This window comes from Castor canadensis, chromosome 4 (assembly GCF_047511655.1).
Source record: "Castor canadensis chromosome 4, mCasCan1.hap1v2, whole genome shotgun sequence".
Taxonomy (NCBI): Eukaryota; Metazoa; Chordata; class Mammalia; order Rodentia; family Castoridae; genus Castor; species Castor canadensis.
The window spans coordinates 181,251,387-181,274,909 of record NC_133389.1 but is presented as its reverse complement, the minus strand read 5'-3'; the positions used below and the strand labels follow the sequence as shown (position 1 = coordinate 181,274,909).

General features: G+C 45.6%; 1 protein-coding gene and 1 long non-coding RNA gene across 5 annotated transcripts in view; both read left to right on the top strand.

Moving 5' to 3' along the window:
* Positions 1–23,523, top strand: part of Asb18 (ankyrin repeat and SOCS box containing 18) — a 62,472-nt gene that overhangs the window by 27,189 nt on the left and 11,760 nt on the right. For 2 of the 4 annotated variants that reach the window (XM_074072062.1, XM_074072063.1), the window contains one exon: positions 17,650–18,154. In XM_074072062.1, the coding sequence (XP_073928163.1) occupies positions 17,650–18,154 (505 nt within the window). Of the gene's footprint in view, positions 1–17,649; positions 18,155–18,664; positions 20,877–23,523 lie in introns of those variants that run through there. The other 2 variants (XR_012447424.1, XR_012447425.1) reach the window with 2 other exon arrangements.
* On the top strand, positions 20,019–20,876 carry LOC141422669 (uncharacterized). Its single transcript, XR_012447426.1, has 2 exons — positions 20,019–20,152; positions 20,241–20,876. It is a non-coding gene; the product is annotated as an uncharacterized lncRNA (long non-coding RNA).

Here is a 23,523-nt window from a genome sequence, read left to right as displayed (position 1 = left end):
TCATGATTCCATTTTATTTATTTTTTGGCACATTAAATGTAATTTTTGTTGCGTTATGATAGTGATTCCTTTAGAGTTTACAGTATACATCTTTTCTTTATCACAGTTTGCTATCAAGCAATATTTATATGTACTTAAAAAATCATATATCCAGGAGGCAATGGTTCATACCTGTAATCCTAGCTATTTGGGAGGCTGAGATCGGGAGGATCATGGTTCAATGCCAGCCTGGACAAATAGTTCAAGAGATCCCTTGTCCTAAATAACCAGAGCAAAATGGATTGCAGTGTGGTTCAAGTGGTAGAGCACCTGCTTTCAAGCTTGAAGCCCTGAGTTTGAACCCCAGTCCCACCAAAAAAAAAAAAAATCCTATAAAAATAGACTTCCATTTCTCTCCTCCTGGCCTGTGTGCTCTTGCAATCATACACTTTACTTCTACATTTAAGTTCCAGAATACATTGTTATGACTTTTGTTTAAACAGCCAGTTATCTTTTAACTGTATTAAAATAACAAGAAAAACTTCATTTTTACCCGTGTAGTTACCACTTTCAGCTCCCTTCCTTGCTTTGTGGAGCGCCAGGATTTCATCTGGCATCATTGTGCTTTTGCTTTAAGGACTTCCTGCTGAAAGTCTTCTACTGACGAGTGCTTTTATACTTGCATGTTTTTAAAAGTCCACATTTCACTTGTATGTTTAAAAGTTTTTGAGCTGAGCTGCCCTTTCTCTCCTCTCCTTCCTGCTCCTCTTCTTTTCCTCTCCTTCTTCTACCTGCTCTTTCAACACATGGCCACCTCATTTGTTTAAGGAAAAATCTACCGTTCTTTAATATCTCAGGTAATCTTTTTCTGGCTTTGAAATCCTCTATTTCACTGATTCTATTACTGATTCTAAGCAATACAAGATATGGCTTGGGGTAGTTTTCTTTACCTATAGTTTTAGACTTTTCATCAAATTCAGAAAAATGTTGGCAATTATTTCTTCACATTTTCTTCTAGATACCCCCCTTGTGCTAGTCAGACTTTTCATTGCTGTGACAAAATATCTAACATAAACAACCTAAAAGAGGAAGCATTTATTTGGCTCATGGTTTTGGAGGTTTCACTGGATCCATCGCTTTGGGCCTGCGGTGAAGCAGAACATGATGACGTATCATGATGGTTGGAGCATGTGGTGGGAGGGGCAAGAGCAAGCTTGTGCTAGCGGGCTTTCTTCTTCCTCTGTTTTGCTCCTCCTGGTCCCATTTTTGGATGGTGCCACACTCATTCAGGATGGGTCTTCCCCACTAGACAATCATCTCTAAAAACACCTTCACAGACACACCCAGAAAAGTGCTTCTCCATCTCATCAATTGACAATCAAGGCTGACCATCCCATCTCTTCTCCCTTTCTGAGACTCCAGCTCATCAGCTGTGGCATTCACACTGTGCCATTGAAGTTTTTAAGGTCACTGATGCTCACTTTATTCTTTCTGTGATTGATTTGTCTTTTCTTATGAAATACCTGATTTATTACTAACCCAATTCCATGTGTTTTCATTAGCATGTATTAATTGTGCAAAGGAATTTCATTGTCATATTCCAAATGTGCATGTAATGCAGTGTACTTTCATCAAATTCCCCCCATTACTCTTTCTTGTTCCCCTCACCCTTTCTTTTTTTACAATTTTAATGGATTTCATTATGCTATTTTTATATACAGATAAAGTACCTCAATTATATTCACCATCCCCTCTTTCACCCTCCTTCCTCCTGCTGCCTTTCCCTCCAAACAGCCCCACTTTTACATTTGTGTCATTTTGAGAGGGTCTAGATTCTACATATAGAGAAGATATGTCATATTTGTCTTTCTGCATCTGGCTTATTTCACATAACATGATGATCTCCAGTTCCATACATTTAACTGCAAATGACATAACTTCATTCTTTAGGACTGAATAAAAACTCCATTCTGTATACATATACCACATTTTCTTCATCCATCCATCGGCTAATGGTGATATAGGTTCATATAGTTGGACTATCATGAGCAGTGCTGCTGTAGACATGGGTGTACAGATATCTCTAATGTATGCTGACTTACATTCCTTCTGAGAAATGCCCAAGAGTGGTATAGCAGGATTATAAGGTAGTTCTGTTTGTAGTTTTTGAGAAACCTCTATACTAACCTCCATAGTGGCTGCACTAAGCTAAATTCCCACCAACATTGTATAAAGATTCCTTCCCCTCCCTTCTCCCCCAGCATCCTCACCAGCATTTGTGGTTTGTTTCCTTGATAATGGTCAATCTGAGTAGGGTAAGATGAAATCTTAGTGTTGCTTGATTTGCGTTTCCTTTATGGCTAAAAATGTTGAACATTTCTTTGTGTGTTTGTGGTCATTTGTCCTTCTTTTGAAAACTATTCAATTCACTTGTCCATATATTTATTCCATTATTATTTCTGCATTTAATTTTTTGAGCCCCTCATATATTCTGGATATTAATCCTTTGTCTGATTGATAGCTGGCAAGGATTCTCTCCCGTTCTATAGGTTGCCTCTTCATTCTGGTATTTGTTTCCTTTGATGTACAAAAGCTTTTTAATTTGATGCAATCCCATTTGTCAAATTTTGCTCTAATTTCCTGAGCTATTGGAGTGCTATTCCGAAAGCAGTGGCTTATGCCTATATCCCCCTGTTTTCATGTACTGTCAAGGTTTCAGGTCTTATATTGAGGTCTTTGATCCATTTTAAATAGATTTTTGTGTTTGTATTTTGTATTTGCTGTGATATTCCTTTTTTCACCTCTAATTTTGTTAATTTGGGTCTTCTTCCTCTCTCTCTATCCCTTGGCTAAGGGTTTGTCAATCTGATTTATCTTTTCAAAGAACCAACTCTTTTGTTTCATTGATTCTTTGTAGAGTTATTTTAGTCTCTATTTCATTCTTCCTTCTCTGATCTTAGTCCTTTCAATCTGTTGCTTTGGGGCTTGGCTTGTTCTTGTTTTTCTAAGACCTTAAGGTGCATAGTTACTTTATTTATTTGAGATCTCTCTGAATTTTCAATGAAAGAACTTATAGCTATAATCTTTCCTCTTGGCACTGCCTTTGCTGTGTCCCAAAAGTTCTGGTAAATTGTGTTTCTGTTTTCATTTGAGTCTAAGAATTTTTTTATTTGTCCCCTTATTTCTTCAGTGACTCATTGAACATTCAAAAGTGTATGTTCTGTCTCTGGGAATTTGAAGATTTTTTTGCAGTTTCTTTTGCTATTGATTTCTAGTTTTATTCCATTGTGGTCTGATAAAATACTGGAAGTTAATTAAACTTGGGGGGGGGCAATAATGGGGTTTGAACTCAGGGCCTTGCACTTGCTAGGCAAGCACTCTGACTCTGCTACTTTAGCCATGCCTCCAGCCCTTTTTCCTTTAGGTCATTTTTCAGACAAAGTCTCACTTTTTGGCCTGGCTGGCCTGGAACCACAATCCTCCTACCTATGTCTCCCACATAGTTGGGATTGCAGGTGTAAAGCACCACACCTGGTTTATTTGTCAAGATGGGATCTTGATAACTTTTTGCCCAGGTTGGCTTGGAACCATGATCCTGACTTCCACCTCCCAAGTAGCTAGGATTACAGATGTGAGCCACTGCAATTGGCCAATTGTCTTGTATTTGTTAAGACATGCTTTATGTACTAAGATATGATCAATTTTTAGAGAAAGTTTCATGGACTGCTAAGAAGAATGTGTATTCTGTAGCTGTTAGGTAGGATTTTCTATAGATGTCTGTTAAGTCCATTTGATCTATAGTGACATTTAAGTCTGACGTTTCCTTGTTGATTTTTTTGTCTGGATGCCCTATCTATTGGTGGAAGTGGGATATTAAAGTCTCCCATTATAGTTGTGTTGGGTCTAGCTGTGCTTTTATGTCTAGTAGTGTTTGTTTTATGAAATTGGTTGTGCCAGCACTCAGTGTATATGTTTACAATTGTTATCTGCTCTTGATGGATTGTTCCCTTTATCAATACGAAGTAGCCTTCTTTGTCTCTTCTGAGTTTGGTTTGAAATCTGCATTGTCAGATATGAGTATAGCTACTCCTGCTTACTTTCAGATTCCATTTGCTAGCATATCTTTTCCCATTCTTTTACTTTAAGCTTGAGTCTGGTTTTGCCAGTGAGGTGGATTTCTTGTAGAAAACAAATGGTGGGGTCTTATTTTTCAATTCAATCTGCCAGTCTCTGCCTTTGACTGAAGATTTGAGACCACCAACTCTCAGAGTTATTACTGAATAGTAATAACTGTCATTTTGTTGTTTTGTAGTGTTTGATCTTTTCCTATTCCTCATATGTGTGTCTACTCATCTAGTGAGATTTGGTCTTTCCCTCATTCTCACAATTGTGTTTATTTTCCTCTCCTGTATTAGGTATCTTCTGCAGTGCTTGTTTAGTGGTCATGAATTCCTTTAATGTTTTTCCATCATGGCAAGTTTTCATTTCTCCTTCAATTATGAAAGATAGCTTTGCTGGATACATTGATTTAGGTTCAGCACTTATTTTCTTTCAGGGCTTAAAATTCACCATTCCATTCCCTCCCTTCCGTTAGAGTTTCTGGTAAGAAATCAGCATTTATTCTTATGGGTTTGTCTTTATATGTAACATGACACTTCTCTCTTGCAGCTTCAATATTTCCTTGCTCTGTATACTTAATGTTTTAATTATAATATGACATGGAGAGGTTCTTTTCTAGTTTTGTCTGTTGGGTGGCCTAAAAGCCTCCTATTTCTGGATGATCATTTCTTTCTCCAGATTGGGGGAATTTTCTATTATATTATTGAATATGTTTTTCATGCCTTTAGTTTCTACCTCTCCTCCTTCTTCTATGTCCATGATTCATAGGTTTGGTCTGTTCATGGTGTCCCAGAGGTCTTGCATGTTCCATTTTTAATTTGTAATTTTTTTTCATCTTTATCTGAATGTTCTAGTTCATCTACCTTGTCTTCAAGCCCTGATATTCTGTATGTCTTCGACTTGATCCTGTTGGTGAGGCTTTTGACTGATTTTTTTTTATCTGACTCATTGAGCTTCTCATTTCCAGAATTTCCATTTGATTTTTTTTCAGGATTTCTATATCTTTTTTGAATTCCTCTTTCATATTCTGCAGTGTCTTCCTTGTTTCATTTGGTTGTTTACTTCTATTCTCTGAATTCATTCAGATCTGTTTAACTTCATTGATCATTCTTATAATCCTATTGAATTGTTTGGGATTTCGTCCACTTTACTACCATTAGAGCCCATTATTGAGGAGTTGTTGACTTTTCGAGGAGTCATGTTGCCTCATTTTTTTCATATTTCTTATGTTTCTGCATTGGGATTTGTGTATCTGCGGCCAAGTTGTTGGAAGCTTTAATCACCTGTAGTCTTTGAGTTGAAGTATTCTCAAATGTTCAGGCAGGACTGAGTAGTGCCAGGGTTAAGGTGCAATTGCTCACCACTAGGCTGGGAGTATAGCTTAGTAGTCATTTTTTCATGTGCTGTGGACACTAGCCTGATCCCTACATCACTCAGAGATTAAAAAAAGAAAAAGAAGAAGAAAGTTGCTGGAGTCTCTTGTAGTTCCTGAGTACAGGTTGGTGCTGTATGTGGGCTGAGAGTGGGGCTGGTCAAGGATCAGTTGTCTACTTCTGGGCTGCTTTCCCTGTAGAAGTTTCCTTTCTTTGTGTGCCAGGAGCTCCTGCTGCCCACAAGGAACTTTGAAGCCTCTGGGCCAGGTAGGTTCCCACTTTTTCCATTTGTTCCTCCCCCCCACCACCACTTTGTGCCCCCAGAAGCAACAAGCATTCAAGCCTAGGGGTATCCTCCAAATGTATCAAAGAGTGGGAGGAGCAAACAAAGCATAGGGTGCTGCACTGGCAGGGGAGAATCAAGAGACTTGGGGACACTGCCTGCTTTCAGACCCCATCCTGCAATTTACCACTACATGGGAGGAAGGAGGCTGAGGAAATCATGTGATTTATAGAACCTGGGCCCAGACCCTTCAGTCCCACCTGTCAGGAAACACCTGTAGCCAAGAGGCAACTCCCAGAGGCTGAGCACTCTGCCAGCTATGGGCTTGCTGCTCTGTTTCTGAAGTGATTCTCAGGCAATGAGACTCGCTCCTTGCCAGGGAAGGCAGGACCACCAACAACCATGCCCTACACTGCCCAAGCTCCCTGCTGCTTCAGCACTCAGTGGGTCCATGTGAGACCCTTCTCCTTTCCATGATCATCTCCCACCCAGACACTGGCAGGGTGTCCCAAGACTTCCTGATCTGTGATTATTCCTTATTTTCACATCCCCAGAGTAATTCAGTCTCTAACAGTAGGCTCTCTTTCTCAAGATGGCACCTGGCTATAGCTCTCCAAGATACAGGGAGCAATAAAATGTCCTCTCCAAAGCTAGCCTGCTGTGCAGAAGCAGTTCCTGTCACACTAAATCTCCACTCTGGATTCAGGCTGTGGGAAGTGTGGGCTTTTCCTGTATCTGGAATTGCCAGTACGTCACCAGGGTCACCTGACTTACCTTGTCTTTGTGTCTTCCATTTTTCCCATTTTCTCTGTTGCCTTTCTGCTTCTCCATGATTTTCAGCTGTCCTGTTACCTCTTTAGTGATCCCAATGCTCTTTTTCTCTCTGTCTTCAGTATACAGGCTCCCCTATGTTACCCTGACTCTTCTCATTCACAGAGTCGATTGGACAAAGTTTTGAATCTGCCATCTTCCCCCAAGGCCTCCATCCTGTGTATTTTTCATCTCAGACATTGCAGTCTCAACTTCCAATCTTAGGTATTTTTATATCCTCTAGGTCTTTACTTAACACATTCCATCTTTCCTCTAGCTTCTCACACATATGCATATAGTAACAACTGCTTTAATGTCCTGACTATTAACTCTATCTATGAGGCTGGATATTATAGTAGTCCTTCCAATATTCTTGTTCTCTTCTCTGGGTTGTAAAGTTACTTGGAAATAGTTTGATCATTTTAGATCTTGTTTTCAATCTTTTTTAGGTAGGATTAGAATAGTATCTATTATAAAGTTAATTTTTTTCTCTACTGATAGCACTTTAATCCATGCCTCAGTAATTTACAAGGTTTTACTCTTTGCCTATGGGGTCTCTTTCCCCTCACCCTTTCAGGAGGTTCTCTCCACAGCCATGCCATATTTCCTTATCACATACACTAATCAGTAATCATCTGAATTCTGAAGGGAACCCTCTAAAAAGTTCTTTCTCTGTGACATTCTTGCCTTTTCCACACTCTGTCCTACAAACTCTAGCTCCCTTGGCCACTTTAGACTTCCTGCTCCATTTCATCTCAGAGAGCTCACCAGACTCTGCCTGGTGCTCTTCATTCCATCCCAGCCTGAGCCCAGAGGCCCTTTGGAAGATGAGAAATTCAATGTTTGCTGATCTCATTACAGAGTGAGTTTGAACCTTGTGACCCATTTCAGTCCCCAGCTACAGGATTCTCCACTTTAGACTGGGATGTTGTCTTTCCAATCATTCAACATGGAGTTAATTTCTACCTCATTTGCATTTCCAGTTTTTGTGGTGGACGATTTGCTGGAATCAACTTGTAACAAAATTCCATCCACTCTTTGAAAAGCACAGCTGCAAGATCAAACAATAATGATTCTATTCCTGCAAACATCCCATCACGAGATCTTAGACCCTGTGAGATTCTGGGACTGTGCTGCACTAGAGATATTTTCTGCCCTCAAAATGCCTGGTGTTTAGGAGAGAGGAAGTCATGGTACATCACTGAGCCACACACTGGGCCAAAAATGTATAGACTATGCCCTGTGCACGGGGATCAAAAGTGTGGACTGGTGGGTTACTACCAGAAATTTTCTAAGACGGAAGACACACCAACTTTATTAAATGATAAGCCAACCAAATAGAGCACAACAGTCTTTCTATATACTAAAAAAGCAGGCAAAATTATTAGTGAGCTATAAATTGATTAAATTCCATTTTTGAGCATATTTTTCTTAATATTCTATTTAATATCCACACGTGCCTGTCTCACCACATTTGAGGCTTGGGTTGAGCCATAATTCCAACACTTACTGACTGCAACTTTGGACTAATTACTTAGTTTTTCTGAGTCTCAGTGTTCTCATTTATAGAAACAGGGGTAATGATTGTGCCTATCTCATAGGGTGATTTGAAGATTAACGTAGGTAAAATCCTGAATATGCACTTGGTGTGTAGTAAGGACTACACAGGTGTTGGCTGTAGTTGCTGGGCCTCGTGTGAAATCGCTGTATTTATTTATGGAAAGTGAATCAATCTCCAGTATTTAAAATTAATTTGGTTTGTTTCTTCTCTATCTCCATATTTTTTGGTCATCTATGACTTTATGATTTATTCTCTGTAATGACCTTAGTCAAGAACATAACCCCAAATCATAACGTGTTCCTATGGAAAACATCACCCATTGGGTGACATTCCCTGTCTAAGGCTACACCATCTTCCACCAACCCCAAGAAAGCATGCTTACATTTCTCTTGTTCAGAGTTAAGTTTAGAGAACTTGAGTGCAGCATGGTATCCTGGATTGGATACTAGAATAGAAGACAGATATTATTGGGAGAATTGGTGAAATCCAAATAATGTCTGCAGTTTAATTTATTACACTGTACCAATGTTAATTTCTTAATTTTGACAGATGTACCAAAATAATATAAGACGTTAACTTGAGGGAAAACTGAGTAAAGGATACTCAGGCACTCCCTGTACTGTCTTCATAATTCTTTTAACTATGAAATAAGTGTTAAATAAAATGAGTTTATTTTATTTTAATTTGTATTAAAAAATTACTGCTTTATACTAAGGAATGAGAATGCAGCACCTACTGAGAGCACAAAATAAAGACAAATAACTGTGATGCCTGACAATAGCCCTACGATAAACCAAGAGGCTCACATTTGGTCATCACAAGGAACTGAGATCAAGCTCGGCTTACACGCTGTGCAATAGAAACTCATTTCTTGGCTTAAACTGGTTTCTCAAAAATCCTGCAGGCCCAGGACATTGTTTAATAAGCACTTTGAAAATGTCTTAGTACTAAAGTGAGGGTTTTCTAAGTCTCTTTTCTTCTGCCTTCCTCTGCTCCTCCTCTTCTTTTTGTCTCTTTTTTTCTCTTCTATACTTCTGGCTGTGTGAGTCTTTCCCTTTGATTGTTTAATTTGGCAGTCTTGACTCATTTAAATCCAGTTGTTGTGGGAAAGTCCTAGTTAAGTGATAGATAAGCCGGAAGAAGTTCAGGCAGCACTATGAAGCAGTTGACTTAGAACCTTTCGGTATCCACGGCCGTAGCTAAAAATGCACAGTTCCCATCGAACACCTCTACAATCACAACCAACTACCTTGAAGGATAAAAAGTTAATAGATGTCAGAAAGGACTTCAGGGTCCAACCAGGCTTTTCAGCTCTAAAGAGTCCCCCGAAAGTTAGACTCTGAGGAGGTCTGGCTTCGGGGAGTATAAACATTATCACTTTGACAAGAAAGAACTACTTTCTCTGGGATCTTTTTATACATAGTCGATTTTAGGTCATCCTTAATTTTTTTACCTCACAGTAGAGAGGGGGGTCGCTGACCTACATACACAGCCATTTCATTTCCTTACTCTTATGACAATGGTCTCCACACCTAGGGACCCAGCTCTGCTCCAGCCCCTTTTAGTTGGCAATTCTCCATGGGCACAGGACTTTTAAACCTTTGAGTCTCTGAGTTCCTGGGATTAAAAAAAAAAATTATCTGTGCTTCCTTCCAACCAGCAAGCTTCAGAATTCAGAATTCAACACACAAAAAGGGATATCAGAGCTTTAATCTAGGAGCTTTTTGAAGAGATTTTCCCAAAAAGAAAAGTTCCAGTAGCATTCCTCTGCTCGCATTAGCAGCCTGCCTACCAGTCTCGCCCTATTTATTACCACCTAGCTCTCTTGGACTTTTTCTTTACCCTGAGATAATTAAAATGATGGGTACCAATTCTTTCTCTTTTCCATATCTGTCTTAGTTTAAGCAAAAGCAAGAATGACTCACTTCTTTCATGGAACATATTAAGAAAATAAAACATAGGTTTGCTTTTTAGTCCCAGGTGAATCAGTTCAACTAAATGAGAGACATCCCATATGCTGGAATTGGACTTGTGAAAGCAGTTAATTATCTTGGGGGCAGGAAGCATCATTGGAGAAAACCATTAGACAATTCTCTTCCAGTTCTGACACAGCAGACTGGAATCTGGGCAGAGATTTCACTTGTCCCTGGGGATCCCTGGGGGCGGTCAATTGCAGAACCCCTGAAGATACCAAAATCTGCAGAACTCAAGTCTGATATATAAAATGACACAGTATTTACATGTAACCTAGCACATCCTCCTGCATACTTTAAATCATTTCTGGGCTACTTATTATGCCTAATGCATGGAAATGGTCTCTATCAAGTAGGGAATGATGACAAGAGGGAAAGTTTGTACATGTTCCATGCAGATGTGATTTTTAAAAAAAAGATTCTCAAACCACAGTTGGTTAAGTCTGTGGATGTGGAACCCACAGATACGTACAGCAAGCTGTATGGCTGTTCTGAGGCAAAAGGGTTGCTCCCTGCTCAGGATTTAAGCAGAGATAACTGTTCAGACTCCTAACTCCAGCTCTGACAGCCAGCACTCAATAGCAGGAGGCTCGCCTGCAGGAGATGCCGGGCTCATGGGTGGTGACACATAATATAGAAAACAGCCTACTCTTGCCACATCCCAGATGAATCCTTTAGTCACTCCTCAAGTAGAAAGGAGGAAAACATGTTCTTGTTCAATAGGAGTTTAAGGCATACAAGGGAATATTCAAAAGGTGTCAGAGGGGTGGCCCCCATTCAGTGACTTAATAACTGCAGAACTTGGAGCATCCCTGAGCTATTCCAAGAATCTTATTTCCTACACTCCTCATAGACCTACAAAATGTGGTCATGCTCCATCTACAGATCCAAGAACCAAGCTCAGAGAGAACCAGGCCTGTGCAATAAGGTGGAACACGGTGGACAATGGCAGAGCCAGGACCCAAAGCCAAGCACTGGGAGAACAATGCTAAAGATATCACCTCTTCCTGTTAACTTGTATCCCAAAAAAATTTGCCCGTCATCAGGAAATAGCTCCATTTATCTCCAGGCATCGACTATGAAATACAGGTTCACCCCCTTCCCAGCCCCTCAGTGGCATCCCAGACAGATTTCCTCAGCTTTTTGGTCACTTGACGAGAACCAAGTGACAAGCCAGCCTGGCCAAATCAAAACTTTCCCACTGGACCAAAGCCTTGATCAGACACTTCACGAAAGATACACAAGTAGCCAATAAGCCAATGAAAAGGTGATCAACATCATAGCTGTCAGAGAAATGCAAATTGAAGCTGTGATGAAATATATTTACTATTTCACATTCTTTACAATAGCTCCAAACAAACCAGCGAAAACCCGACGGCACCAAATATCAAGAATATGGAGCAACAAGAATTCTCAAACGTTGTTGTTGGGTGTGTAAAAATGATACAATCTCTGGAAAACTATTTTGCAGTTTCTTAGAAAGTTAAATATGTAGGCACCTGCAATTCCAAAAATGAGGACATATGTCCACTGGAAGAGACACAAAAATGTTCATAGAGGCCTTATTCATAATAGTCAAAAAGCATGACACTCAAATGTCCATAAATATCAACACAAAATTGAATTCAGAATTGTGGCATACCTGTGCAATTGAATGTGACTGAGCAATAAAAACAAGAATGACTTACTCTGTCCATGCAGCGATATGGAGGGATGTCAACACGTTACATTGAGCAAAAGAAGCCAAACACAAAACCTTAGAAAATTCTAGAAAACGATGCCATGTGAGAGAAATCAGAACAGTAGTTGTCTGTGGGTCAGATGAATGATTGGAAGTGATGCAAGAGGACTTTTTGGTGAGATACAAATACTCTACAGCTGCATTATAATCCATAGGCCACCACGGATGCGCTGACCATCGCCACACAGGTGTCTTCCTTTCTCAAATTTCATTCAATTGCACTCTTAAGACCTCAAACAGATACAACTTTTCTCTCATCCAATTCAAAGCTCCCCTTTTTCTCTCCCCTTTTCTTCCCCTGTCACTCCGATGCTTTTGGGGCTCCCTCCTCATCCAGCATGTTGGGACCAAGAGAGGAGAGAAGGGGGAAATGGACTGCCTATCTCTTATTGAAGAAGGGACGGCAGTGAAGCTTACAGAAGGTTGGATGTTGCTTAGTGGGCATGTGAGGCAAACAACAGAGCCAAATCATATCTCTATTTGCCAAGGTACAAGGTTCCATTTGCAATCTGGGGACAATTTATTTACCCAAAATGTCCTCATCCATTGCAACCGTCCAACACCACAAAAACACAAAATGGCAGCTGTTGCTCCAAGGGAGACCATGATGCTAAAATGGAGTATCTTTCTCTCAGTCTCCCCTTCCCTGAAGGCTTCATCCATTCATATCTGCCATTTCCAGTGTGAACGTTTATGCTTGATAGTCTCATAGCTTAGCATCCTCGGAGGAACAAAGAGAGAAGAAAACACAGAACAGAAAGGGGTGGATGGCAGGTCCCCAAAGAAAAGCCTCAGCAGAAGGTCCAGGGGAGTAAAGTGGAACTGCTCCTTCATCAAAGTCTCAGGGCTGTGGTTTCCCTGTCCTTCATGAAGAGCCAGCTGGGAAATCGGTCCACAGAGGAACCCTGCTTGTAACAGCTTTATTAGAAAACGCAGCAGCATTTTCCTCCCCCCCAGGCTGGCACAAGCACAGCATCCAGACAAGTTGCTTCTGCCCCACACTAGGACCCAGCTCTGCCACTCCAGCCACCCTCCCCTGGGACACGTCTGCAGCCCCTCTGCCTCCATGCAGCTCCCAGGAGGAAAGCAGCAGAGAGAATGGCTCACCAAGGCTGGCTCCTAACACCGTCACCCTCGCTGGATACACCGTTTAGAGTTAAGTCCCTCTGTCTGTCAGAAAGGATTCCAGCAGCAATCTAGAAGTGGAGGGCATGCCAGAAATGTCCAAGGACTCGGGGACATATGGCAAGAGAAACCACTGCCCGTGAAACCCACGCTTCCTAAGCATTTCTAACTAAGTGCTTATAAGTGATGTCTTCTTCCCCCTACCAAAAAAGGGGAGGAATTTAGTCTTATTTTTAGTAGCTCTTGGTCATCATTGTTACATTGTTCTCTCAATATACAGCCCCCCCCACCCCCTTCAGGGACTGTAGAATCAGTCTGTCACCTCCATTTACCTCCAAGAAGGATGTGCTGACCATGAAGCCACCCTCATGTCCTGGGTCCCTACTCTCTAAACCACTGCCCACACCTGGACATTGACTCCACACCACACTCCAGGAAGAACAATCTAGAGTGCAGAGCTGCTGGTGAGAAGCAATTCTGTGCCTGTCCTATAGCTGAAGGCCACAGGGCAGACATCCCTCCCGTGGGCCCACTTCCTGTCAGTGGCTCTCCTGAGGAATTCTTGTGAGTGCTGAGGGAACAAACACTTCTTCCTGCCTTGAAGGGAGCATGGAGCATGTTCTCTACTTGTTGAGTGAATGAATGGACAAATGAAAACTTGGTGGGAGTTGAGGAAACAAGCACAGTACCAGCCTCTCGTAGACCGTGGTAAAGGATAATACAGGCATGTCTCACTACTGATGGCAGAGCAGTGCCACGCCTAGGGCTCCTTGTAAACAGAGCAATTGGGAGATGGAGCAGGTGAGAGGAAGGAAGTCTGGAGCAGTGTGGATGCAGACAGGAAGAGCAGATTTTCGGCTGGCAGGCAGGTCACAGGTGGAAGCAGGTGAGTAAAGGAGGAAGTACGCAGTGGGAAAGCCCAGGCTGAGGCACTTAGACCTCCTCCCAGAAAAGGTGATCAGGAAAAGCCATGGCTTTGGGAGGATGGATGGGAGTAGCAAGCGGGGAGTGGCTCCATGAGTCTACTTCCTCTTTAGGAATGAGTGAAAATGACATTGATTCAACAGCAGTGAGGGGCCTCATCTCTATTCACTCCTGCCTTTGAATTAAATGACTTTTTCTTTGCACTGTCAACTGTAGGCCCTAAAACACCTGTCACTATAATCAGTGTGCCTGTCCAAGTGGTTCTGTACCAGAGGCGGTGGAGACAAGGTGGTGTTTCCTTAATCTGAGACAATGCTGTTCTGACATCTCAGATGGCAATGCTACCTTGTTCCTAATAGTGACTGTTCTGTGCAGCCCAGTGACCTTTGCTGTCCATCAGGACAGCAGGAAACCCACTCACAAAGCTAAGGACTCAGCTCCACTGGGCTCCCCACAGGCCTGCAAAGGCCTGCGTGATTCTTTTCCTGATGGGCCATTTCTTCTTCAGCTGGGGACACATACACAGCACTGAAATATAAACAGTGTTTAAGGAAGATCAGAGTTCGGGTCCAAGACCCAAGAGGTCCCCAGTTCTATTCCCTACATCTCTGCTAATGGCTGGCCCTCTCCTCTACTCACCTTCTCATAGGCATTGTTAAACCTGTGTGCCCGAGCAGATCAAAGGAGATGTTGGAATGAATGTCTGGTAACCTAGAAGGCTGAGCTGACATTCTTAGAATCCATGAGCTGTTGCTGGGACTGGTTTTGTGATTAATCATGTCAGTTGCTGGTCTTATATCAAATTGTTACTCCAACTTGTTTTGGAACATTTGAAAATACACAGGCAGGCAAAAAGGAATCAAACCCTCGTCACCCCACCATCCAGAGATAACCACACGTTGCCCTATAAATTCCTGGGCTTTCTTTCCATGTACATATATACTGGGGGCTTCTTAAAATGTGCTGCACAGTGCTGTTTTGTAGCCCGATGACTCCGTACACCCACCACACAGATCTGTCCATGGTTTACACGCCTTCATTTTTAATGACCGCCTGGTGTCTGCTGTGCCCGTCAATTTGCTGTATTGTTTTTCCCTGCTGCCTGTGATTCTGCAACTTAAGCCACTGCCCAGTATAAGACAGTGCTGAGGTTTAGCCAATTATAGTTCTTCATTAAGAATGAAAAGAGCATCTGCAGCCCTCAGAAGGGTGGGCCAGTGTCCCCCTCCTTCTCAAAGGTGTCCAAGTGGCAGCAGCAACCTGCCATTAGCCAGTCGGGCTGGGGACATGGAAAAGAGGAACTGGCTGCATTTCTCACAGGACATCTTTGGAGCTGCTTTAAAAAAAAAAAAGTAGAAGAAATGTTTAGTAATTGTTTTCGAGGCTCAGTGGCAGAACAAGATGGAGTCCTTGATTTCTAGCCTCCTGCTGCACCGTTCAAAATTCCTCCCAGAGAGACAGGCAGGGAGCAAACGGAAACGCTCTGATTGTAAAATTTGCATCCTGTCTTAGCTGGGGATCATCCCAGAGGACATCTCACATCACACTGTACTTGTTTGTAAAGATCTTTCACCCAAGACCGACCACTTCTCCACACACTGCTGATGTGAAGGCTAGAGAAACACAAAGGGAGAATTAAAAATACCTCAAGTGTCCAGGAAGAAATATGAGTGGATTTAAGAGCGGCCCCTGGCAGCTCAGAAACCTCCAGTGGATGATGGTTCAGTCTCCAAGTTAGGTAACTGATAGGGAAGGCAGCAGCTACATGAGGAAAAGCTGAAAGATGGAAATGAATGAAATGCCATTTGTTCAATGTGCTTTTAGGGGATACCAATAATGGGCGAGGCACCAAGCTAGGCCATGAGAATCAAGCACCCTAAAGCCTCCATTTCTGTGCTCAAGGAGCCAGCAGAGAGAAGACAAAGGTGCCAATACACATTGGGAATATGGTGTAACAAGTGTCCTGCCCACACAGACAAGGCACAGGAAAATACATAGGTGTGGCCCCTCTGGCCAGAGCACTGAGAAGGCTTCTAAGAGGAAGAAGAAGGAAGATAGGAACGGGGGAGGCATCATGGGAGGCAGGCAACCCAAGAAGGAGGCATGGGAGTGCAAAGCAGGAGGGTGGTTCCAGAACTGCACCTGGGCAGGTAGGAGAGAAACCTCAGCAAGCTAAGCGGCTAAGGCTTTGGGAGCGGGCCCTGGAGCAGCCTGAGTCCTGGGAGGCTTTATCCAGCAGCAGGAGGCGCTGCTGAGTTTTAAGCAGGCGCAGGTGTGCTGATTCACATTGGAAAGGCTCTTTCTGGGTGGCCTAGAGTTGCTAGATTGGAAAGCTGGCAAATAAGGGGACTTGTGAACATTCTAGCAAAAAACAATCTAGTCTCTCAAAGGACAGTGGCAGTGAGAATGGAGGGAGGAAGCTGTTCAAGTGATTATTGATGAGATGGCAACAACGGGGCTGAGTGACCAGTTGCAGTGGAGGATGAGGGAGAGGCAGGAGGGCAGAGAAAAAGCAAGTAACTGACAGCAAAGCCCCTAAGGATGCTGAAGATGATGCCGTCTGGCGAGGAGACCCCCTTCCTTAGACAAAGGGAAGATGAAGGGAATAAAAGTTGTAAAAAGAGATTCCAACAGGTCACAGAACAGACTCCTTTGCAAGAGGCAGGCAGGCAAAGGAGTTCCCAGAACACACTCTGAATGGACGAGTAGGCTGCTGAAGGGAAGAAGAGGGGAGGCTGAGCTCAAGGACAGTGTTTTGACCTTCAAAACTGGGAAGCAGTAATTAGCTGGAAGACACCAAATACACACACACACACACACACCCCAGGCCAGCAGAGACCAAGGCCAGTTTCCATCCATGGTGCCTTCTCTACAGAGCTGAGCAACCACATAAAGAGCAGGTGGGAATGAATGAACTCCAGTTGAAGACATGGCCATTTGATGGAGGGGACAGTCATAGGGGAAATGAGGACCAGAGAGTGACTCAGCACTGCCCAGGGAAGGAAGGGAAGCCATGAAGAGCTGGGAGAGTAGAGGGACCAAGGACACATGGACTGTCTGCTCATGTCACAGCACACATGGCAAACAGAGCCAACAGCTGTGGATGAGCAGAAGGACCAGAGGCTGTGGTCTGCCATCAGACACCAAAACTGGAGCAACCCAACCATGGCAATGTCTAGGAGGTGACCAAGGGAGCGAATGGCCAGCCCATTGGAGAAAGGGCTGTGACTGTTCCCTCATTCTTAGGCTGGGGCAGGCTGTTTCCCACCAGGTGCTAGGCCAAGACATCCAGCATGGGCTGCCTGGTCAGCAGCCATCATCCTAGCACAGGACAGATGTTCAGAGTGTTCCCAGGGGATGGGAGAGTCACTGAGAAAGCCACTGTCCTGGACCCTAACTACTAGGTACCTGCACTGTCGTTTGGACCACAGTATCTTCCCAAGTAACACCAAGCAGCTTCAGTTTCATCTGAACTTTCATCTTAACTCTGAATTCTTATGCAATGACCCATTTGGTAACTGGCGAGGCGTGGACTCCCAGTGTTTGCCATAATGTCATTCTTCTCCCAACTCAGTTTGAATTCCTGTAGCCTTAACACTGGAGACTCGAACTCCTGCCCTGTTTCTAGGGGTCATCCTTGGTATGTAGGCGACCTACCTCGCCGCATAACCTCCAGCCTTGGGATAGCGGGTCAGGGTTGTGGGGGCATGGGTTCTGCGCCCCTCCCCTCGCCCTGGTGACCGGCCTTGACCTCCCCGCAGGTGCGCGCAGGCGCTGCTGGAGCACGGGGCCTCAGTGCAGCGCGCGGGCGGCGCGGGCCGGGACACGCCGCTGCACGTGGCGGCGCAGCGCGGCCTGGACGAGCACGCGCGCCTCTACCTGGGCCGCGGGGCGCGCGTGGACGCGAGGAACGGCCGCGGCGAGACGGCCCTGAGCGCGGCGTGCGGCGCGCCTCGGAGGCCCGACGAGCACGCGCGCTGCCTGCGCCTGTGCGCGCTGCTGCTGCGGCACGGCGCGACGGTGGACGCGCGCGACGAGGACGAGCGCAGCCCGCTGCACAAGGCCTGCGGCCACGCGCGCCACGGCCTGGCGCAGCTCCTGCTGCGGCACGGCGCCGACGCGGGCGCGCTCGACTACGGCGGGGCCTCGCCGCTGGCCCGCGTGCTGCAGACGGCCGCCTGCGTGCCCGAGGCCGCGCCGCAGCGCACCGTGCAGGCGCTGCTCAACCACGGCTCCCCCACCGTGTGGCCCGACGCCTTCCCCAAGGTAAGGCGGGTGGGCTGGCATGTGCCACAGGGAACCCAGGAGCGTCCCCCTGGGAGCCGCCCCGCATGCAGCCTCGCAAACTACAATGAGCCCAGACACCCCTGGGCAGATTCGGGGGTGGAAGGTTCTGCATTTCTAACAAGCTCCCAGAGGAGGCCTCACTTTGAGGACCAAGGGCCTAGACGCCTCCTAGTAGCTACAGTCACAAGAAATTTCAGAGGAGGTTGCCATGTCAGTAGGCACACCAGAACGGATCCCTGGGGATGCCAAGCACTGATTTCCACGGTGCCGTCATGGCTCACATCGTATTTTGGCAGCCCATCTTTTGGTGTAATTGTCAGAACGGTGAAAACAAGCCTCTTGTGGTGTCTGGCATTTGATCTGAAACAAAATTACCCGACCTGGGTAATTTCATCCACCTTATCAATGATAACACGTCAGGCCTTTGCACATTCCTCTCACTCTCTCCTCGCCGCTGCATGACAGGTGTCACGTTTGCGTTTCAACCAGGTGGTATGCCCTGCTCTGGCTCACAGCCCTGTCGCGATGTGACCCCCGCCTCCCTGGATCCTGCCTTTGCAAACCTGGCTCTGAGCATCTTGTCACTTTTCTACCTGTCAGAGCTACCTGAAAGAGGAATGCTGAGAAAATACTCAAAGTGCTTCCCAAAAAAGGTTCTCAAAATACTGGTTGTTCTCCCCAAAGACTTTGGTGCAGGAAATCATAGCCTTAGATGTAAAATTTTGGTGTGTTTAATTTAAAAATTGCCCCTGGTGCATAATACACACCAATCATATGAAAAAAAAGGGGGGGGGGCTTGGTAAATTTTGAACAAATACCTGAAAAGCTGTTATCCAAGAGAACATTTTAGATGCTTGAAAGGGTGAGGTTCACACATTTCTCTCAGATGTGCTTAGAGTGTGTCTGTCTTTAAAAGACACAGTGTACAGGGTGTCTTTTAAACAACTCCCCCTGAAAAGCAGGATGATGCTATGCTTTTGTGACACTATGTCACTCTGTCCTTGAGTGGCACTGGTCTCCATGTGGCAGATCCTCAGGAGGAAGTGCCAGTGTGCTTGTATTCTGCAACACCCTTTGCACTCATAATTTACATCCTAACACCCCACTGTTAGTACGTTTAGTTCACCAGCCTGTGACACAGATACAAGACTCCCCCACTGCCCTTTCAGCTCTCCCCCTTTCTGCATTAAACCAAGATGCACCTTTAGTCACCCTGTCAAACTACAGAAAGAAGGGAAAGTGAAATTGACTGCTTCATCTGATCACTCACAAATGGAAACTATCTGGGGTGATTCCTTTTGAAGAAATAAAAGGAATATGTTTCAGTAGTGACTGGAAATAACCTTTTGCAACCTTATGTCATTTCTGTTTGAGCAACCTACACCCAGCTTGTCAAGTTTTAGGGGCAGCATCACAGTCCTCATTCCTGGGGACAAGGCAACTAGGCCTGAGCTCTGTCTCCAGGCTGTAGGAACTCCCAAACCTGGACCTAGAAATGCAGGACAAGGGACGGTGCTGCATCTGGGTCTTCAAGGGCACTGCCTGGGATCCCCAATACTCCGCCAGCTACATGAACGGGGTGTAGTCTGTGCTGCCCATCCTGGGTCTAGGTTGGAGGTGAGTTTGGGTTTACTGAGAGCAGTGTGTAATAGCTGGGCCCCTAGGAGCATTTGGCCCCTGGTGTAACAATGAATCTTCTGTCAACTCTACCACAGTGTGGAAAGAATTAGACTTTCTTTGAGAAATCTTAACACCTTTAGGCTTTCACCAAAAAACTCAGTGCCTTCAGTGGATGCAGACCTTCAATCAGTGTCGGTTAATTGAATGCAAAGGATTCCAGCAACTTCAGGGCCCATGACCTGCCTTCAGTCTCTGGACATTCCCGACATCCCCACACTAGGGGGTGCTCCCACGCCTGGCCAGGAGAGGAGGGCAGATGGGGATGTACTTACCGTATCCAGAATCCTCTCAGCCAAGGTAACCATGCCTGCCAGTTCTCACCTTCCCCAGGGACAACCAGACAACACACTGTGGGGATCCAGAGGTAATGTACTTCTCCACCCAGGTTCCCAGCCAGCAATCCTCCAGGGAAGGAGTCCAATCACCAAGTGACATCAAAGGGACAGATCCTACTGGACTCTGCAGCCCTATGGAGTGTGCAACAAACACTCAAGATGCTCAGCAGGCAAGCACCGAGCCACCAGGAATGTCGCAGAGCACAGCCACCCTGGGTAGCAGCCGTACTTTAAATAGATGTAAAGAGACACCCACGGAGCTCAGAATTACTGAGGCAAAAGGTTTCACAGCGAGCTTGTGACATAAATCACAGTTCCCCATGCCCAGACAAAGGCGCCATCACCGCAGCAGACAGAGGAAAGCATCCATCCGAGCCTTGATCAGTGCTCTGCCACGGGAATCAAAGGGTGTCAGGGCTTCGAGCTGGCGTGTTGACAATGCCAGCCCCTTCTGCCCGGCTGACCGCTAGTTCACACCAGAGGCAGAGGCACAGGCTCTGTGCAGACCAGCTGCAACCCAGGTTGAGTTCTAAATTCTTGAAGGTGTCAGGACAGGCCCAGACCTGTGAGGAGCTCCAAGGAGCCAGGAGAGGCACAGGAATGTGGATCCAACCTTGTTTGGCACCTGCTACAAGCTGACCTTGTGGGTTATGCTTAATCTGAAATAAAGGCTTTGTTTGAGTTTCTCTGTCCTCTTCCCCTTTGGTAGCTAGAAGTGGAATTCATGGTACAGTAATGAAGCTGAGCCCTTCCCACCTCTTTGAAGAGGACATTCCTAGACCACCCCAAAAGAGAATGTTAGAACCACAAAGAGGGCTGGGAGGGCCTCAAGTCCAGCCCCTTCCCGAAGGGACATGACCTACCCAGCATCACTGAGCTGGAGGGTGGCAACACTAGGAACCAGCCCATGTCTTCTCACACAAACCACTGAGCCCCTCTGCCTCCTCCTCAAGTGTGCATTTGGGGACCATCTCCTTGAATCAGCACTCAGATTAAGTGACCGGCTCCATCTGTCCCCAGAGATCTCCTCTGGGCACTTTCCATTCACATTCTTTCTTCCTCCAACCTCAACCCCTGGTTGCACAGAGGCACTTCTGTTACCTGTGGAGCAGAGGCGAGTTGCACCCAGTGGCAGTGTACCTGCAGGTGGCTATAAATTATTCAAACTCAGACTCACCCAGGAATCAGGGAAGTACAGGAAGGCCAGCGGTGAACGATTTGCCCCAAGCCACTAGGCACCAGCCTTGCTTCCCTGAAGTGCTCATTTATTTATTCATTGAATAAATATTCTTAGGAGCTTCTTGCTGGGGTCACAGTGGAGACAGGACACATCCTGCCATCGTGGAGCAGTGTGTCTGTGAGTCAGACAACCCCACACCAGTACTAAGCTGTTGTGCTAGAAGTACAACAGAGCCAAGAACCACCTCACCTTGGAAGTGCCAAACAGAGGGCCTGGGAACCCTCCAGCGCAAGCACACAATGAGTGAGTCCAGAACTGAAGCCCCCAGAAAGGGTGGCATTCCAGACAGAAGGAACAGCATGGGAAAATGCCCTGAGGCAGAACTCACATTGCAATGTGTGCTGGTGGGAAGATGTCCCGGTAGCTGGAGAGGAAACAGCAAGAGGGAACCAGGTGAGACTGGACAGCTAGGCCTTGTTAAGGGTTTGGGCCTTTGCCTTAAGAACAATGGGAATCTATATTATTTTAAGTGAAGGAGGTGACATAAGCGAAATTTGTGTTTGAAATGATCCCTCTGCTTGCATATAAAGAAGCTGGAGTAGAGGGCTGAGGCAGAACCACAAGCCACCGTGCAGATCCACAGGAGGGATGCAGATAGCTTGAAGAGCAGGATGGAGGTAGATGGAAAGAATGACAGGCTCCAGAAGCATCTGCGAATCCCTGGTCTTGCCTCACCTGGGCATTGACAGGTCCCTAGAAATAGGAACCTCAGGTTCACCCGTTTTCTTTGTCACCGAGTTACAGAATTAGGCAAAACAACTTCACACATTTAGCCCGATTTCACAGGATTTTTGCAGGAGAATCCTGGGGTAACGGTGGCCAAAACCCAGGGCTCCGTTTCCTGGCTGCACTGCCTGCAGGGGATGGGGGAGGCATCAGAGCAGCCTCTGTTTTCTTGTCCTTGTTTTATTTCTCCATCTACATATAAACCAATGTGCCTGTGTGATTTTTCCCCTTAATTTTCTTTCTGCCGCCTCATTAGCTGGGACGGTGCCCGGACACTAACGACATCACCGGCAGAGTAATGTGGCAGCAGCCGCTTCTCTGCAGACAGCAAGGAGGCGGCCGAGATTTTTAAACTGTGTTGGCGTAGAAATAATGAAGGCAGCCAGCTGCCTGGCAAACACGAGGGGCCCGGTGGGTGGGGGTGCAGGGGTGGGAGCCCCAGAGAGGTGGAACAGAGGAGAGACAGAAAATGAATTCCCAGAGACAGGCAATAAGACTTTGTCACACTCCGTGACCCAGGGGGGCGGGGGCGGGGGCAGGGGAGGAGAGGGTGGTGGCTGGGGGGTGGGGGACAGCTCTTCCCTGGTAGGGGGATGTCTGTGGTCACGTGCAGTCCTTGGGAGCCATTTAGCATTTTGCAGAGAAGTGACAGGGCCCGTCAGAGTTAGCAAGGCCAGAAGCAGCAGGAATTGCAGGGACGTGGTCCGGTGTAAGCAGCCTTGTCTGTGGGGCCAGCATGACAGTGCCATGGACTTGATGTAGTTCTTCCCCAACAGGAAGGGGATGGATGCACTGTGACAGCCGTGCACAGGGAACTGCTAGTGTGCCGTGTGCACCAGAAATCAAACACGTGGAGAGCTCCATATGGCCCTCAGGAGACAGGGCATGGGCTCTCTCTGCAACTGAGTCTCCATTCACTGTCTCTCTCCTTCTCCACAGTCAGTCTAAGCCTGAGTGGGTGAGGGTAACAGATTGAAAACAAATAGGATGTGGAGGGGACCTGATGGAATTCTTATAGTGCCCACATTATGACCAGTTTAAAAAGAGCAACAGCTCCTGTCTTCTTAAAAATAACCTTGAACCAAATATGGTGGTGTCCACATGTAATCCCAGCGCTGGGGAGGTGAAAGCAGGAAGATCCAGAGTTCAGGACCAGCCTGGGTTACAAGGTGTTTTAAAAAAAAAAAAAAAAAAAAAAACTTTGAAGATTTGAAGATGGTGACAAGAGGAAGGAAAGAAGAAGAAGGAGAAAGAGGAAACCCTCCCCATGTGGCCTCCTGCCTGGTGGTCTCCTGCCCAATGTCCCTCCTATGAGTGGTCAGGCAGCCAGGCCCACCTCGGCAGAAGGCATAGCCAGGCAGCAGGAT